The sequence below is a fragment of the Nerophis ophidion genome, linkage group LG23, assembly GCF_033978795.1.
Source record: "Nerophis ophidion isolate RoL-2023_Sa linkage group LG23, RoL_Noph_v1.0, whole genome shotgun sequence".
Taxonomy (NCBI): domain Eukaryota; kingdom Metazoa; phylum Chordata; class Actinopteri; order Syngnathiformes; family Syngnathidae; genus Nerophis; species Nerophis ophidion.
This window is the reverse complement of record NC_084633.1, coordinates 3,033,192-3,053,095: the sequence shown is the minus strand read 5'-3', so window position 1 is coordinate 3,053,095 and position 19,904 is coordinate 3,033,192. Positions and strand designations below refer to the sequence as shown.

Sequence of the window (19,904 nt, the reverse complement as noted above, 5' to 3'; positions counted from 1 at the left end):
GTGTACCTATGATGAAAATTACAGACCTCTGTCATCATTTTAAGTGCGAGAACTTGCACAATCGGTGGCTGACTAAATACTTTTTTGCCCCACTGTATACTGCCCTCTTTCTGGTCCGACCATGTAAGCTACTGCCCACTAATAGGCACATACGAAATTAAAGGATATCATTACGTTACAAAAAGGAGTGTTTTGAAACGCATATGATTGCATTTAGCAGTTCAACAGGCATTTGTATGAGAATTTTTATGAAGTTTAACTTTTAATTGTGTTTGGGGCGAGAATTCTTACAAAGTTTAACTTTTAATTGTTTGAGCTGTTTTGTTAAACCACTATTGGTAACATATGCTAGCTGTGGGTGGTTTTCTTATATCCATCCATTTTCTACCGCTTATTCCCTTTTTGGGTCGCTGGCGCCTATCTTAGCTTATATGTTTTTGTTCAAATGTTTGTTATTCACATTAAATCTTTATTATTAGGTGGGTCAATGACATGACACGTATATTATTTCATCCGGGAAGTCCATTACTTCAATAAATAAATAATTTATTGGTAATCAAATCAATACTCAGCAATCATTACCATGTGACAGAAATGTTGTGATCTAAATGTGTAACTCAGACAGCATATTATTTTCTACCTTCCATCGACACGTAATCATCAGGTTGCTTAAAAAAGTTAAAAAGGTCCACAACCCTCGACACAGCACCGGCCTACCAAGAGCATAGGGACAGGTATACAAGGCAGCACTTCGACTTCCTACCATCATCACAAGCACCTATTCAATGGCCTAGTGGTTTGTGTATCCTTCCTGTGATCGGTACATTGTGAGTTCAAACCCCGGCCGAGTCATACCAAAGACTAAAAAAATGGGACCTTGCTTGGCACTCAGCATCAAGGGTTGGAATTGGGGATTAAATCACAAAAAATGATTCCTGGGTGCTGCTGCTCACTGCTCACTGCTCCCCTCACCTCCCAGGGGGTGATCTAGGGTGACGGGTCAAATGCAGAGAATAATTTCGCCACACCTAGTGTGTGTGACAATCATCGGTACTTTAACTTTTAATCTGATGATCTGTAAGTGTCACAAACCATCTGTTATGTAAAACTTGCTGTTTTTACTACACCCAAAGAGTCAGAATAGGCTCCCACCTCACTACAGCCATAAATCTGTGTGAACTTAAACTTTACACTCTGTATGCCTATGATTGATTGTACCATTTCACATCCAACCAAAAAAAGTATAACTTCTGCAGATGACAATTGTGGTTCGCATTCCCAGGGCGGATGAGGAAACGGTGCATCCCCAGAATGTCAGTCAAAACGATATACACAGAACCCCTTGGTGTGGAACACATAATGGTGTGTGTCTGTGTGTGTGTGCGTGTGTGGAAGAGAATGAAAAATGCTCAAAATCCAACAATAATACACCACTCACAAAAAGTTAGGTATATTTTGTTTACGGTTTAAATTGCTTATAAGTTTCAGGATGAACCTACAAGGCACTATAACCGTTACAGGTGAACTTAATGTTTCAGTTCTTTTTTCACAACTTACTCTTCTCTAAGAAGGTACTGAATGACAAAATTAACAGGTAACCAGCCAACTTTAATTTGCTAAACGGTCAGGACACTAACAAAGCTATAAAAAAATATAGTTGAAATATTAAATCTTCCCCTTTTTAGGTATTTAGGATTCATAAAATATAATTCTTACTTAGTTTTGTTTAGTTTAATGTGCTTTCTGTTTCTAAATTCAAGTTTTAGTTATATTATTTATATATGCCTTGCTGTTATTGACTTTGTTCAAAAATATTTGCTTGTCAGCTCCTTAATCGCAAACAAACTAAAAAATAACAAGTTTATGGAAATATTGATACTCGTTAGGGTTTTTTGTTTAAAACACTGAAATTAGGTGCAAAATACTTGACGAAAAATTAAAAGTGGCGTGTTCTCAGCTAAAAAAATACATCCTAAAAATGTTATATTTGTTATTCACCTGAAGGCATCCCTTGATTCATGCCGTAGCCTACACCTGTGTTCCAGATATTCTCTGATGGGGAGTTGTAATGTGACCCAGGAGGCGGGTTGGGACTTGTACCTGTGTACCTGTAAATACAAATATAGACACTTGATATTTGTGAAAGACAAAGTGCTCCCTAACTCAGCTTTCTGGGTGCATGATCCATCCATCCATTTTCTACCGCTTGTCCCTTTTGGGGTCGCTGGGGCCTATTTCAGCTACAATCGGGCCGTAGGCGGGGTACACCCTGGACAAGTCGCCACCTCATCGCAAGGCCAACACAGATAGGCAGTAGAGATGAGCAGTTTGCGGTCTCATCCGCGGAGTCCGCGGATAAACCGCGGTTCGGGCGGGTGACATGACAAAAAATTAGATTTTAAATAGATTCCGGCGGGTGGCGGTTGAACCATTCAGAAATATTTGATGTACATAGTTCAGGGATCGGCAATCTTTACCACTCCAAGGGCCATTTTGACCCGTGTCATAAAGTAAAGAAGACAACAGGAGCCGCAAATATTCTCGCAAAGATCTGCTGGCGGTCACCCAGTTAACAAAAATTAGGATATGCTATGAAGCCATTGCCTTTGACGCCTTCTATAACATGTATAAACTGCATGCCAGTCCAGCACATGTTATATGTGGCTTCCGCAGACACACGTACACGACAGAGGCATACTGGGTGACACAGAGTAGTGAAGTGAAGTGAAGTGAATTATATTTATATAGCGCTTTTTCTCTAATGACTCAAAGCACTTTACATAGTGAAACCCAATGTCTCAGTTACATTCAAACCAGTATGGGTGGCACTGGGAGCAGGTGGGTAAAGTGTCTTGCCCAAGGACACAACGGCAGTGACTACAATGGCGGGAGCGGGGATCGAACCTGCAACCCTCAAGTTGCTGGCACAGCCACTCTACCAACCGAGCTATATACCACCCCGTACACTGATGGTTGTGATATAAACAATTTTAACACACTTACTAATATGCGCCACGCTGTGAAACCACACCAAACAAGAATGATAAACACATTTCGGGAGAACATCCTCACAGTAACACAACATAAACGCAACACAACAAATACCCAAAATCCTTTGCATCCATGAATATTCCTGACTACCGCATTTCTTTGAATAGCTGCCGGACATGTGATATGCGCCTGCTTTGAAATACAGCCGGGTTAAACTCGCTCCCCAAATTAATAAGCGCATGCTTACTTTTACCGCCGGGTCATATTTGTATATTTGTGACGTCACAAGTGACCCTGCCCCTACCATCATTTCAAATCTTTTTTATTTTGCTCTTACTATATGTAGACCAGGGTTCTTGTTCCACAGCCACACAGATCACACTAATGGTTGTGATACAAAACAACTTCAACACTCCAAACAACACGCGCCACACTCCGCGAACCCGCGTCAAACGATGACAAACACACTTCTGGAGAACATACGCCCTGCAAAACACCACAAACGCAACACAACACCTACCCACAATGCAATGCATCCACGACTCCTGGCTACACTGTCCATACACCCGCTGGCACCACACCCCGCCCCCCCCCCCCCCCCTCCCCTCCGTGCCATGGTTGAGGTGGGTGGGGTTGGGGGCGCGTGTATAATAGCCAAGCGTCACAGATACACGGCATTATGGGTAATGCCTATGCTGCGTTTAGAATGTGCCCCAGAGCCAATGCTCTCCAGAAATGTGCTTGGTGGGGGTTCACTGAGTGCGGAGCACACTAGTAAGAGCCCCGGCCAAAGCTGTCACATCACAAACATCAGTGTAAAAGGTATGGCTGTTGACCAAGTATGCATTGCAATCTCGTATAAGAAGCAGCGTAATGCATGCGTCCGGCTGGCACGCAGACAACTTGATGTAAAAGTGAGCGCAATGACATGCTGTAGAGCAGTGGTCCCCAACCAAAGGGCCGCGGACACAGAATAATTTTTTATTATTTTATTTTTGTTATCACACTAAATTTTTTACTGCATGTCATTGGTAAGCGCAGGGGTGCGAAGAGGTTTTAAAATTATTAGCGCCTGCTTACTTTTACCGCATGCTTTGAATAAGCGCAGGAATGAGAAGAGGTTTTAAATTATTTAGCGCCCCGGCGGCTTTTCATGGAAATACGGTATATTATCCACCCCGCTAGCACCAAACCCCCCCCCCCCAAACCCCCTGTGCGTGGGTAAGGTGGGCGGGGTTGGTGGCGCGGGAGTGTAAAATATTTTCAGGAAGAGTCGTGGATGCAAAGGATCCTGGGTATTTGTTGTGTTGCATTTATGTTGTGTTACTTTGATGATGTTCTCCCGAAATGTGTTTGTCATTCTTGTTTGGTGTGGCTTCACAGTGTGGCACATATTAGTAAGAGTGTTAAAATTGTTTATATCACAACATTCAGTGTACTCTGTGTCACCCAGTATTGCCTTTCAATCTTGTACGTGTTTCTGCGGTAGCTGCACACAACATGTTGCTGGACTGGCAAACAGTTTGTACATGTTGATGAAGGTGTCAAAGGCAATCGCTTTATAGCGCATTTTTATTCTCGTTATCTAGATAAGCACCAGCAAACTTTCACGACAATGTTTGCGGCTCCCATTGTCTTCTATGCTCTGTGAAACGGGTCAAATTAGAACTCTGAGTGGTAAAGGCTGCCGACCCCTGATATATAACAACGGGCGGGTGGCAGGCGGTTGCGGTGTGGATAAAATGTTGGTTCGGGTGGATGGCGGGTGGCTGACGGGTGGATGACGACTTTAGTGATGTGGTTGCGGATGATATAATTGCCTATCTGCGCAGCTCTAATAGGCAGACAACGTTTACACTCACATTCACACACTAGGGCAAATTTAGTGTTGCCAATCAACCTATCCCCAGGTGCATGTTTTTTGGGTGCATGATACAGTTTATTGACTAGATTTAGGCAAACAAATAGTTTCAAAACACATGTCCAAGGATTAAACTATCTCCATCCACACAAGTGTAGTTTAAAAACTCTCTATGTTTACACACAAACGCATACACACCTGCTGCCATGCACATTTGGTCCAATCAGAAGCTGACTTGGTGGCATTACACTTCTGTTACTATGTTTATTTTGATATACTAGACGTACAATGACATGTACATTATCTTTAAAACTAGCCTGCTGTTTGCTGGGCGCCACCCCAGCTGTTTGGGTTGGGCTCTCTGGGCGGCTGGGGCCGTACTCTGGCTCCCACGCACACTGGGAGTCAAATATATTGTACATACAAATACACATATACTCACACACACACCGTTATTCATACATACATAGGTACCTACGCTCCCACATACAGTACATACTTACATACTCCAAGTTCGTCCATCTACACGCATTCACGGTACAAACATACATATATTGTACATATACATTCACTGTACAAACATACATATACACATTCTGTACATATACATACATACACACACTCATGCACATAATCACGTTTCATCAAACATATATTAAAGTTGTTGCCCTTGGGGAAACAGGGTAACACATGGCACACTGACAAAGCTTAACCCATTGTTACTATAACAATCTACAAGATTAATATAGGTTGCCTCCCCCCCCCCCATTTTTGGGTATTCCTTTTTTTTTTTATTATCTCTAGTTATCAATATGTGTAAATATTGTTGCATTTGAACAACTGTATTGTTGATAATAGAGGTAAATTATTGGTATTGTTCATTATCAATAGCGCTTTTTCTATTGGTATTTGTATTGCTCCAGTTGTAGAGTAAAAATGCTCATAGTCATTTCTATATTATTCATTTCGCTAACTGCATCTTTGCTATCACTTTTACGATCATTCGTACATAACGTATGTGCTGATGTTGTTCTATTGTTGTTGTTATTGTTGTGTTTGCTGTTTTTGTCTCTCGGTCTAATCCCCACAATTCCCCCCCGACTTCCTTTTTTTTTCTCTTTCTATTCCCTCCTGCTCCGGCCAGGCTGCACCAAATGATAATATAAATACATTTAATAAATTCAAATTCAAATTAGGCAACAAGAGAAGTATCTTACACTTATCTTTTGTAAAGTAAATCTGAACAGCCGATATGAGCATCTACATCAACTATATGATTTGCCTGAGAGGCTGGACAGGACAAGAAAAAACTAGCCTGCTATTACACAGAGCCCTGGGAACATCATCAATCTTTTTTTGTGTTTAAAGCGCACATACACGCCTGTGCTGTACCCAACACTCATGGAATTATAACATGTTTAGTCAGCAACATGGTGATACATGACATGTGCAGTGTAGTGTCTCTGAGTCAAGGAAAGCCGTTTGCACGTTGAAGTGCCGAAAGCGCAAGGATGTGCATGTGCCGCTGCAAAACTCTTGTTGAATGATTAAGCATTTAAGGATCAATATAGAGATACATGTGCAATGACTGTACATAGTCTTTAACATTTACAAGGACATAGGACACCGCATGTTTTTTTAGTCGCTCGGGCGCGTTATATGCGTGTGCACTGTCGCGCCCGGCTCCGATACACAAATGAAAGCAACACACGTAAGGTAACTTCAATGATCTGTCTTTAAATAGGGATTAAAACATGAGATAATGTTGCACCTTTCTTATGACACAAAGCAAAAAGTCTTGCTAGTCAAAGTTATTCCCTAAGGTGGCGGTCTGACCGCAATCGAATCCAAAACAGCTGACTGTCATTGTGGCTGGCGTCGCAAAGCTAATTTTGATGCTTATTTTTTGTTAATGTAGAGTTAAAATCGAAGCATGTTTACATTTAAATGTACAGTAAGTCCCCTGAAAGTGTGTTTAATGCTAGGAAGGCAGTATTGTTGAGCTTTGGAAATGACAGCGTACAACCACAACGTCATCAGAGGAGTGTAAGTTTCCGTTTGTGCTGTGTACACGCATACGCTGAGCGGAGAGTTTTGGAACGCTACACTTTGGCCAGCATTTGCAAAAGTCTGCATTTTTAAGGACAAAAGTATGCGTTTGCTTGTGGCCGTAGTTACCTGAAAAAGGGGTTCTTTAAATCCAAGAGATTACTGGACTTTGAACCAGTCTGGTCCACCTGGGCAACAATACTGATGTCGTAACTTTGTCTGTTGAGAAGAAGATCAAAAATTTTCAGTATCATTATTCATTAAATAACAGATTCACTCTCAAAAAATTGTCAGCAGCATTAAAATAAAATAACTGTGATAAATTGAACCAATCACCAAACAAACATAGTTGGAAAAAAAACACACAATGGCATTCACCAGAAACTGCATGCATGGTAAATGCATTTCGGAAGTTCACGGTGCATTGTAAAATATCGACGTAATGCTTTTGATGACACCGTTAGCTTTGTGGAAACATCTATGTTTATCTAGCTACCCAATATCGTCACATGCCACGGCATTATCGTGAGAATTCTGAATTGGATATACCACGGTATTTACAATACTGTTACATCCCCACTCTAAAGGCTATAGTGCTTTCTAGGTTCATCTTGAAATTTCAGCTGTTCAAATAAATTGAAATTTAATTGTATTTTCAACATCCACCAAAACACGCGCACACACAGTGCAGCCAACTGTAATGTGATCGCCCCAAACATTTACAAATGTTTGGGTAGAGACTTGCTATTTTAAAAGCTAAGAATTTGAACTTTCCCCCTCTGCAATCAGAATGTGTCTAAGTGAAATGGGAGTTTTAAGACTAAAAGGATGTATTTATTTCAGGTTTGATTCCAAATGTTTTTGTTTTGTTTGGCAGTGTGAATTGAAAAACAGCATATATTGAGTCAATACCTAATTCCATTTAAAATGTGATGTTGATTCATTATCTTGTCTTTCAAGAGTTGTGTCAGTATTGTTTGTAAAATAAAGACTTGTCTAAAAACAAAATTGATGCACCTTTGACGCAGTCCATGCACAGTCTACATTTTCCCATACGCCATTATGCAGCAGTTCCTTGCTTTGATTCCTAATTGTGATTGTTTATTGCCTGTCAGGTGACCTTGGGATTTTTAAAAAGGTGCCAACAAATAAAATATATTAATATTACTGCTATCAAACGATTAAAATATTAAATCACAATAATTGCATTTTTTTCCAAGTTAAAGAGACAGCACACAAAGGGTAATACAATAATAACTGAAAAAAAAAAATATTGAAGAGATGGTTAGACAAAAACAGACTACCTTTAAATCTCAGTAAAACTAAACTTATGATATTCGCCAACAGCAGAAGACAAAGTCAAACAATATAAATAGACTAATTAGATATTTAAATAGTAAAATCAATCATATTTTGGGTGTAACAATAGATGAGGAAATAAATTGGAATTCTCATAAAAAATATGCAACATTAAGTGGCAAAAAATATTTCTGTAATAAGGCAAAATATGTTCTAGACTGAAACCACTACATATTCTGCACGCGAGTGTTCATACTTGAGTTATGTAGAAATGTGGGGAAATCATTACAAAAGTACATTTTATTCACTGAAGGTGTTACAAAATAGGTCAGTTAGAATGATATATAATGTTGGATCCAGAAAACACACAAACCATTTATACCAATAATATATCAATTCACTTATTTGGTGTGTTTGCAAACAGACAAGATAATGTCCAAATCAAACAATAACCTGCTACACAATTTTTCTCAACAAAAGATAAATATTACAGAGAAAAATGCAACTTAAACCTTTGTATGAACGTGCAACACTTAAGACCTTTAGTATACCAGTATGTGGAATTAAATTATGGAATTGAATAAGTAAAGATGTCAAACAATGTGCTAATATGATCCACTTGTTCAAACTAGTGTTTAAAAAGTATAAGGAAGAAAAACGTCTTGAGACTTTTGAACACTATCGAAAATAATATATTCATCTCATTACTGACTCATTACTGACTTAAATATTTATGAAGAGAACTGTTGTATTCAGAATGAATTGATGTAAGTTATGTACAAATTAAGAACAAGAAGTGAACATGTTTTAGTACAGTCATTGCTAATAGGTAGAAATGGGGTAGAATTAAAAAAAACTCTGCTTTTTCCTACTCCTTTTCGGACATTTTGTAAACAAAAAGGAAAACGTGATGTATCAATTGAAATTATATACACGTTCGACATAAACATACCAACAAACTTGAAATTAATCAATATTAATTAATTGCAGATAGATACAATTTTAACTCCAAGTCCCTTGTTCATATGTATGCTGTTGAAGACCTGTGATTGGATATATTCCCAACATGTCCTAGCTATCGAAAAAAGACTAAATTAAACATTATTGGGTCTATCAGTGTTGGCCCTGCGATGAGTTGGTGACTTGTCCAGGGTGTACGCCGCTTTCCACCCGAATGCAGCTGAGATAGGCTCTAGCGACCCTGAACGTGACAAGCGGTAGAAAATGTATGGACGTATGGATGGATGGCTGGATGGCTGGATGGATGATGTTTTTGTCAAAATGTTAGTCTTGTTTTTATTCGTTGACTAAAATATCAGTTTACGGCAATGTGCAGTTTGATTAGTTATCGTCTTATTTTTGTCAAAGCAAAATTGGTTGTTGATGATAACTAAGATAAAATTACTAGTCAACAAAATTAACACTGCTTTTAGGGATGCGCCGTTTTGTGGTTGGTCTTATTTACGTGCCTCCACTTCTCTCCATCAGCCATGTTATAATTTTTAGCGCTCCTATACTAACAGATATAAGTAAGAAGTACACGTTACTTTTATTGGAAATGGCAACAGCTAAGGATTTTAGCCCCATCACTCTCCAGGCAGCTGTGTAATGGTTGCAAACAAACCCCTTAAAGACAGAAGGATAGAATGAAGTCTGAGGCACATTTGTGCAGTTAATGTTTTGGTCAGAGTGTAAAACAGTAGTTTACAATTTGGAACTTTTTCTAATTATGAGGTAATGAATTTGGGATTTTATTAACTGTGAACTAAAATAATGCAAATTTTTAGGCATCTAAAATCATTCTTGAAATATTTCACTGTGTGTAGTGATGACCAATTATGGTCTTCCTGAAAGACAATACTGGTAATTACAATATAAATTTAATCATTCTCAAACAACAATCATACCGTTTGTTGGCCACTAGTAGCGCGGTGCCGGACAGTGTATCCCCAGCCTTGGTGAAAAGAGGAGACTGCAGCAAACAGCGTACCTGGTACCAGTGGGTAAGAGGCTCTGTGGGTGCAGTAGACAGCCATACTGTCATACTGTGGAAAGGACAAAAGTGTGTGGTTTTGAGTAAGTAAGGAAAACATACTGCAACAAGTTTAAGGAGGCAATGAATTGCTTGCAGTGATCATTGAATTATGGTACATATCAGTCTGAGTAATACGTGACTTACGCTGATCCCATAAATGCCACATCAAACCAGAAAGCCAGACCATGCACAAGACCTGAGTGCAACATGTGGAACTTAAATGGGATCTCTATCCTGAAACAAAAAGGAAAAGGTAACCAATTACATTTTAAAAAGGTACTTTAGAAGTCTTGAACTTCAAACACACAGGCAACTGCATTCATACCTGTAAAGATCCTCCTCTTTGGCCTCTAGGAAGTTGACTGTGTATTTCACTGACTTTGCCATCAGAATACGGATATCAAATGTGTCCTGTGGAAGGAGATTTGAGGTCATAAGATTTTGCAAAAGTAGTGCAAGATCATCAACTCAGGTGGTTAAAAACGGTTTGTTTCAATTAATAGAAATAAGTAAACATTAATATTAGGGCTGTCAAATAATAAAAAAGTTTAATCAGACTAATCACAGTTTACCAATTAATTAATCATGATTAATCACCTTTCATTACGATGTCTGTTATATTTAAATTTTCCCTGTTTTGCAGTAAGAGAAATCAAAGGGCATAATTGGACTCGAAAAATAATGTAATTTTGCAATGCATTGTGGGAGCTATCTATCGTCTCTTTTATCTCATTACCCCAACTTCATTGGCTTTGCTTTTATGGTGAAATATTTGAGAAATCTTAACAAATGTTTATTTTTCTGAAGCAATCATGACAACCATTGTGGCAGTTATTGATGCAGATATTTGGAACTTTTGTTTCTAAAAAAAATACTAAAATAAAAAGACTTGCATTCAATGCAATATAAAGATGCTATTCCGACGCATGATGCATTGCGTTTCCAAAACACACTTCCAAGCCCTATTCTATGTAGTTAATATATGTATGTTTATTAGCAGCTCCAAATGAAGTGAACATTTTAAATCAAGCTAAAAGATACAAGGTCCTAGGAATTTAAGAAAATAATTAGAATCTTTGCATGTGTTGCCTGGAAATTATGTTTTTTCTTTGAGTTATTGATAAGTGTGGAGCGTTAATGTGTAGTCCTGACCATGTGACCATTGTGAGGCATCGTCAGGCGATGTGATTTCCGTGCGGATGAAATCACAAAACTGGCCAATAAAAATGTAATCTGATGTGCGGAAATTGACAGAAAATATTACTAAAATGCTGTCATTGTGAGGTGAAGGAACGTTTGTTTAGGGCAAATCAACCCTCCTCCAAACACTCAACTGACCAGTGTCAAACTAAGCAATGCTGAAATGGCTACTTGAAACACTGGCTAAGTCTGTGAACATACTCCAAAGCTATTGCGAACGAACTACGCAGCAAATGCCTGTCAGGACAAACAATAAACCTGCACCACATCTCATCCGCTTTGTAGTTGTGGACAAGACCACCGATGCAAGCTTAATATACAGACAGCGCCACAGAGGTTGTAACATGAGAGGCACGCTTTTTTTTTATCTCATAACAGCCCTCAGTAGTCACTCAAAACACAGCAGTTGTAAAGCCCCCATAAGAACAGCAGCACATTTTAGCCTTCACAATAACAGTGCGGTGGTGCAAGATCCGGTCTGACTATGCTAAACAAATAAAGGTTTTTAAAAAAGTACCTTACATAAGCACTGACAATTATGTATTCCACAAACAAATGAATAGATTTTTGCACTTAATTATTGGACTTTTTTTTTTTGAAGTAAACAAAAATAATAGTGCTGATAAATCTTGTGCTTCATTTAATGTTGATTGTAGAGTTAAAATTGTTTGTTTACTCCAGTTCAAGGGTCAGAGCTTTAGGATACATTTTTAAGTTTTATCTTATAATGCCCATATTAACGCCCGATATTAACGGACATCTCTAATTCATATTCAACATATTTCATTTCAAAATCTTAATGGATCTGTCCCGATATAGCATGTACATATAAATTTATGTAACTTAAAAAAATAGATCTACCGAAATGTAAGAATAGTTAAAGGCGTCATGTAATTAGAAAAAGACGACACGTTCATACTGTTAATGAACAAAAAAACATATTTGTCTTATGGATAATGTATTTTTATAGCCTTTTTATTACAAATCACAAATTACAAGATGTAGTCCTGTTCACACCACACCACAACTGTTTTACCTAAAATATTCAATAATCTGGATTTCAATATTAATAAAAATAATCTTAATTATTATTTTGATCTCATAGATGAACACTATATGTACCTATAGGAACAAAAAGTGTAGTTATCCCTATATTAATGCAATCATTTGAAATGTACGGTCAATTATCAGGATATAAAATTAATATAGGTAAAACCCATCTACTTTCATATAATTATAACCCACCAGGGGAAATCAGAAGTAGTTATTCCCTGATATGGCAAACAGAGTCTTTTAAATATCTGGGCATTAATTTGTCAAAATATTTAACAAAATTATCAGAATACAATTATCTACCCATACATAAAAAAATACAAGATGGAACTTAATTCCTTTTTTTAGCCTTAGTTCTAGAATTGATTCCATTAAAATGAATGTAATGCCAAGACTGCTGTACCTGTTCCAAACCCTGCCAATAGAGATTGACCAAAACAAATTCAATGACTGGGACAAAATGCTTTCAAGGTTTATATGTCAAAGTAAAAGGCCAAGAGTTTGTCTCTAAACTTTACAATTGGTCAAATAAAAAGGAGGATGGGGTTTACGTTGCCTCCGATATTATTATTTTGCAGCCCAGATGAGAGTTATGATATGCTCGTGCAAACCCGTCATATGTTGCTCAATGGAAAATAATTGAAGAAGAAATGCCCTCCATCCCCATACAAGCAATCCTGGCGGATAGCAATTTACAAGCCCACGTAAATAACATTGATAATCCATGGGTGAAATGGATCCTTAAAGTGTGGAAAATGATCATAAAGGAATACAAACTCGAGAGTGATATTGCAGTTCTTAAATGGTGTGCCTATGATACAGAGTTTGCACCTAATAAATTAGACTCAAGATTTAAGGACTGGATATCTTAGGGTATAACAGCTCTATGTAGTGTAATGGAAAATAAAAAAATGCTTTGTTTTGAAACCTTTAAAAGGACACATATATTAGAAAACCAAGATTTCTATTGATATATACAGTTGCGACATTTTGTTAATATGAAGTTGAAAAGCGCTACAAAGACGAGTACATGTTTGATTGAATTGTTTACAAAAGCCTACAATTCAGAAATTATTGATAAAACTGTTTCATGCTTGTATAAGGGTTTGTTGAATATGAAATCATACACAACTTCATATATTAAAACAAAATTGGAGAAGGAAAGAGACATAACTATATCAGAAGAAGACTGGACAATAATATGGAATTATCAATGGACTTGTACCAGCTCACCCAAGTGGAGGGAGTTTGGCTGGAAAAGTTTGATCAGATTTTTTATTACACCCTCTCAGAAGTCTCACTATGATAACTCCCCTGCCTGCTGGAGAAATTGTGGGAATTCAAACGCAAACCACTACCATGTTTTCTGGGACTACTCCACCATAAAGGACTATTGGAAGGAGATACACCAAGCTTTGCAGGATATTTTCAAACGAAAAATACCCCTCGAAAGTAAAACTTTATTTTTTGGACTTGCACCTCAGGATTGGCTGAAGAAAGATAAATACTTAATGAATATGCTTCTGGTGGCTTGTAAAAAGACCATCACTAAGAAATGGATATCCCAGGAGAGCCCAACTTTGAAGCAATGGATGGAAACGACAAGGGACATATATGAAATGGAGAAGATAACTACCTATATTAATTATAAATTGGAGAAATTTACTTCATACTGGGAAAACTGGGTCAACTATGTCACGCCCCATAAGCTTGACTTAAATCTCTCGAATTAGTGTACTGTTTAAAAAATTAAAAAAAGATTACTCCCTATATGTGTGTGTGTATATATATGTGTATATATGCATATATGTATCTGTTTATATTTATTTTATTTCGGTTTATTGTTATTATCAATGTATTATTTATTTTTTGCTTATTTAATTGATGTATTTGTAGATACTATTTTGTTTTTGTTTTTCTGTTTGCTTGTTTTTTTTCTTTTTTTGGGAGGGTGGGGGGTCTGATGGGTATATAAACAAAAATACTTTTGACATTTAGGGCAGACAACAGATATATGATGTATGTGAATATGATTTAATGGATAGAAATGTCTGATGCTGGATGTCAAAAAAAAAAAAAGTGTAGTTATGTCTTATGGCCATCAGGTGCTACCTTGAAAAGTTGTTACATTTGTTTTATTTGTTTATTTCTTATGTCCATAAGGCCCTATCTTGCACAATTTTCACATTTATTTGTATTTATTTTTATTATTATTTAGTTTCTGCCATTACTTTGTTTATAATGCTTGTGTTGCTTTCATAGGCACATCCAATGTCTACTGGAGGTCCATAAAACAGTGTTCTTATCTACAATAATGTCTCTTCTACAAAATAAATTATTTTGAATGTGTTTTAAATTTTTTTTTAAATAAAACTCGGTTAAAAAATTTCAAAATAATTTTTTATTTTTTTTAAATTTGAGCACATTTAAATATACCGCAATAATAATAACTGATCATTTTGGTCGCAATAACTGTGATAAGAAATGTTCATACTGTGAATTTTTTATTTTATTTTGTCTCAACAAATTAGTCATTAAAAAATGTATGAGCAATCAAGTCAAGTAAAATAACATGTTCTACTATTAGCGAGTAGGACAGGTTAGTCTTTTGAATCTTTTAAGTCTTTTGTTGCATTTGAACAACTGTATTGTTGATAATAGAGGCAAATTATTGGTATCCATTATCAATAGCACTATTTCTATCGGTATTTGTATTGCTCCATTTGTAGTGTAAAAATGTTCATTTTCATTTCTATATTATTTATTTCGCTAACTGCTTCTTTGCTATCACTTTTACGATCATTTGTACATATCTTATGTGATGGTGTTTTTCTATTGTTGTTGTTTTTTTTGTTATTGTTGTTTTTGCTGTTGTTTTTGTCTCTGTCTAATCCCCCTCTTGTCCCCACAATTTCCCCCTCTGTATTACTTTTCTCTGTTTCTATCCCCTCCTGATGTGGCCCAGCTACATCAAATGATACTATAAATACATTTAATAAAGCCAAATTCAAATAAAGCAACAAAAGAATTATCCTTCACTTTTCTTTAGTAAATTAAGTCTGAACAGCGATATGGGCATCCACATCAACTATATGATTTGCAGGAAAAAAAAAGAAAAAAAAAAAGTATTTTGAATAAATTCACAAAAAGATGAAAATTATTAGTTCATGAAATCAACACTACAAGGTTTGTAGGTCCACAGTCACCAAGAAATGTATTGATAACTTTCTGGACTTTCATGATTCTCAGCAGCACAAAATGTCAGTCAAGGTTTCTACACACAATATTAAAAAATGCTGCATTTTTTATGGCTTTGAAAAAACCCATCAAAAATGGATAAATGTAGCTTAAGGCGCTACGTAACGAGAAAAAAAAATTAAATGTTAACACAAATATAGAAACAAAACCAGATAGATGTGTATTTAAACATAACATTAATTTAGCCCTATTAATACACTATTTCATTACAAATTACATGAGGACATCACGTTTTACGTCCACCCTCTATCTCTAGGACCACATTACCGCAAGTAGATTGGCGACTTGTTAGAAACACTGTGTTTTATGTAACATAATGATTAATCATGATTTATAAACATGATTTCAATATTGATAAAATCATGATAATTATTTCGACCATAAATGTACAGCCCTAATGTAAAGTCAAACTAGTTACATAATCCTCATCAGAATTAGTGGTAATCACTAAGATTCCATATATTTGGTGTTGTGTCATATGACATTTATACACATACCACAATTGGCTGGCGGAAATACTCATCGACTGCTGCTCCCCGCAAGGCAGAGAGGTCTACACCGTGGAAGGAAGGCTGGTACCTGAGGAACCAGAAAAATTGTAATTATGAGCCACGTTTTTGATAGCTGTAAAACTTTTCAAATATGATCCATTGTTCGTGTACAAACTTGAAAACAATATGGTTGGCAACACAGATGTTATCAACTGGCCCATCATTTTCCTCACAACACTTGTGAAATAAATGAAAAAAATAATGAAAAATAGATTATGGTTGGGTCTCCACTTGCTAGGCAAAAGCATCTTAAAGACAAGGAAAAATGCAGCGACTAAAGCGGGGTACACACAAAGACAGATTTTTTTCCTCGATTTTCCGACCACAAACGTCTGATTATCTTATGTCTTATAAAATGGTCTTGTGGTCTGGTCTCGTTTGATGGTTAATTTGTGTTTTTGTAACAAAAAGTTTTTATTTGACACTGAATTTATGTAACTGAATTTTGTTTTACAACAAATTATGCTGCCAATTTAATTTGAATTTTTTTTTTCAGCAAAATGCTTGTTTTAAAATTCTGTGTTTTAATATTATTTGTTAAAAAAATCCAGTGTAAAAAAAATAAAAATTTGTGCTGAAAAATTTGCTGCTTTAAAAAGCAAGACTCACTTCCGGTAAATTAAGACTGACCCACTCTACACTGTCTACGAACCAGCCAGTGAGGTATCAAGTTTGAGGTCACATGACATTGGTCTTGCAAAACAGCATTAAAAAGGCAGTTAACTGGCCTACCTGGGCATAATACAACATAGAAATTTCAAAGCAGCACACTGGATATTTTCAAACAAAAAAAATATTCCAATGGTTAGAAACTGCACTTTTGAGCAACACATAGGTTACTATGGTAACCTCAAGAAGCTCTGCTTCATGCAGAACAGGCAGAAGAGAGTGGGGCAGAGTGGGCAGGGCCTGTTTACACGGCAACAAGCCAGAGGCAGATTTCTACAACAAAGTATTGCAGAAAATTGTTTATAGAAAGGGATCCAACCACATACAGCCGATTAAATGGCCTGTGGTGAAGTGCTGCATAACCTTCCCCTTTTTAAGACCCGTGCCACGTGACTTCAAACTTGACATCTCATTGGCTGGTACTGAGACAGGATTGCTTGTGTCATAATTTACCAAGTGGGTCTAGTGTTTAAGCATCAATTTTTTATCACCGAATTTTTGAACACCGACTTTTCAAACACTGAATTTTCATATTCTAAAATTAAAATTTTTTTTAGAACCACAGTCCCAAAATACAGTATCACTTCTAAAAATTTTAAACGACATGAAGTAGAATTTAGATAAACATTTTTGTGTTGGTTCTACTAGGTCTAAGTGCCGCTTTTGTCTCAAGCTGTCTCACCATCCATAAGTGTTAGATCAATTCCTTACATGTATCCCATTCATCTACATCATTTCTTGCCTCTCTTTCTTTCTCCTCACCAAAAGTTGGCTTTTGTGAATTGCTCCATGTACAGCTGTTCGTCTGTGAAGGGGGCAAGGTGAACATCCCCAAGAGTGGGAAACATTTTACCTAAAAGACAAAACACCAAGAACACACGCACACACACACACACGTACATATACAACATTAATTTAAACTTCACAAACTGCAAAACAATTCTAAAAAATAACTGTCTCAATATGTATTTTACTATTAACATCTTTCTTACCATTCGGTTTGAGGAACTTCTTGGCATGCAAGTAGCTCTCCAGCATGCGCTCATTGAACAGCATGTAGCCCATTGGCTCCGATATGATGATGTCAACCTGTTCAGGGAGTGTCACCTCCTCCACCTTTCCTGGTATAACAATTACATGCTCTCCAAGACGATTACTGTTAACCAGCACCTGCAGGGGATAAGGCAGCATTAATTTAGTAAAAATTGTGTTTCGTATCAATCACATTGAATATCAAAGGTAATATACAGTGGAATCTTGATTTACGAACACCTTTATTTGTGAACTTTGCGATTTGCGAACATTTAGATGGAGTAAGTAATGTATACATGTGCGAACGCTTTTGATTTTGTGCCATACGGCGCAACCATTTTGGGGAGGAGATGTACTTTACATCCCTTGCTGCACAGTACACTACTAGTCACTTCTCAGGGCATCAGCATATGTGTCTTTTCTGTGTTTTTTGCCTTTTGACAAGTTTGGTCAATTTAACTGATACAAAAAAAAAAAAAAAAAAAAAAACAGAAGTCATCACCATAGACCCACTAAATGCAGAAGCTAGCTCTCCTATCAGCTAAACAGGTTCAATAACTCCACGGTAACGATTTGGTGAACTGAGGAATTTGTGAAACTGAAACAATTAAAAAAGAATGCCATTGTAAGTTAACAATACTAACACAGACACTTACATGTTATATGCATATTAGCTAATGTTAACGACGCGAGCTTCATTACATTATGATAGCCCGCACAAACATGCATAAAAACGCTCCTACAGACATCACACGTGGGACAGTTCAGTAAATATGAACTGTTTTATTTAAATTGTAAAACTTACAAACGTTGCTTGGAGTGATGGATGAAAAATCCTTTTGAGCAGACACGCTAGGGACGGTTTTACTTCCAATTTAAGGTATTTAAACAGGAAGTACATTTTCAACCCGGAACACCAATGGCGCCTTAGCACAAACAATAACACCATTCCAGTGTATCTGCTTTTGTTTAATAAAAACTATTGAACAAAAAACATTGTGGCCTTTACCAGAAAAAAATCTACAAATTACCCACATTGTTTTATTAGCCGTAGGGTTCAAAGCGTAGGGAAAAAAATAGCATCTAATAATCCGTAATTTACGGGATTTGTGAGTAGTACATTATAGCGCTCGCATGTATGGAAAATTCAATGAAGCAGGCTTCGTACTACAGCAAGTTTAATAGTGATGAGACAGACTTACATCACAGCAGTGGAGAAGATTACCTTTCGTTCACGAACACAAACGGCCCCTCCCATTCAGACCCTCTCCGTCTGCTCTTTTTTTCTTCAGCTCTTCCTTTGCCAATGTTAATGTATGTGGGTTTTACTTTTTAAAATGTTTATTATTGCAGCAATATGTTTGTTAAAGTTAAGGATTTTTGTGATTTCTGATCGTTTGTGAGGGCTTTAAAGAGACTTCTGTGTGTGCACGTGATGGCAGAGCAGGACAAACAGAACAGCCGTTTGTTGTTGTCGTCGTTTTGGCTTGTTGTCAAACTGAGTTGATCCATCACCTCCCTGTTGTATATAGCACTATATTTTGTGTAAAACGTTTACAAACCTTTACTAAAATATTGACGTTTGTTGAGGCTTTACATTGTTTCTTGTGGAGAAATTTGCTTCACTTTACAAACTTTTCAATTTACAAACCCTGTTCATAAAACAATTGAGTTCGTAAATCGGGGTTCCACTGTATTGGTATTGGAAGTCACATGTATTTGGTAATTGTTTGTACCTCAGCGTGCTGAGCCATTGTGCTTGCCTCTACAGCATAAACTTTTCTGGCTCCAGCCTGGGCGGCAAAAAAAGATAGTATCCCAGAACCACAGCCAACATCTAGCACAATCTGGAAAAATAATGAAAGCCATGTCATTTTTTTTTTTTACAAGAAAAAAAAACATTTAC

General features: G+C 36.9%; 1 protein-coding gene across 2 annotated transcripts in view; it reads right to left on the bottom strand.

Annotated features, from left to right (window-relative positions):
* carm1 (coactivator-associated arginine methyltransferase 1) overlaps window positions 1-19,904 on the bottom strand; it is an 87,662-nt gene that overhangs the window by 18,915 nt on the left and 48,843 nt on the right. For both annotated transcript variants that reach the window (XM_061884992.1, XM_061884991.1), the window contains exons 7-15: window positions 19,735-19,845; window positions 17,959-18,136; window positions 17,729-17,819; window positions 16,244-16,325; window positions 10,561-10,646; window positions 10,380-10,469; window positions 10,108-10,245; window positions 7,031-7,120; window positions 1,999-2,108 (exon numbers count right to left, since the gene is read on the bottom strand). In XM_061884992.1, coding sequence (XP_061740976.1) covers window positions 1,999-2,108; window positions 7,031-7,120; window positions 10,108-10,245; window positions 10,380-10,469; window positions 10,561-10,646; window positions 16,244-16,325; window positions 17,729-17,819; window positions 17,959-18,136; window positions 19,735-19,845 — 976 coding nt within the window. The remainder of the gene's footprint in view (window positions 1-1,998; window positions 2,109-7,030; window positions 7,121-10,107; window positions 10,246-10,379; window positions 10,470-10,560; window positions 10,647-16,243; window positions 16,326-17,728; window positions 17,820-17,958; window positions 18,137-19,734; window positions 19,846-19,904) is intronic.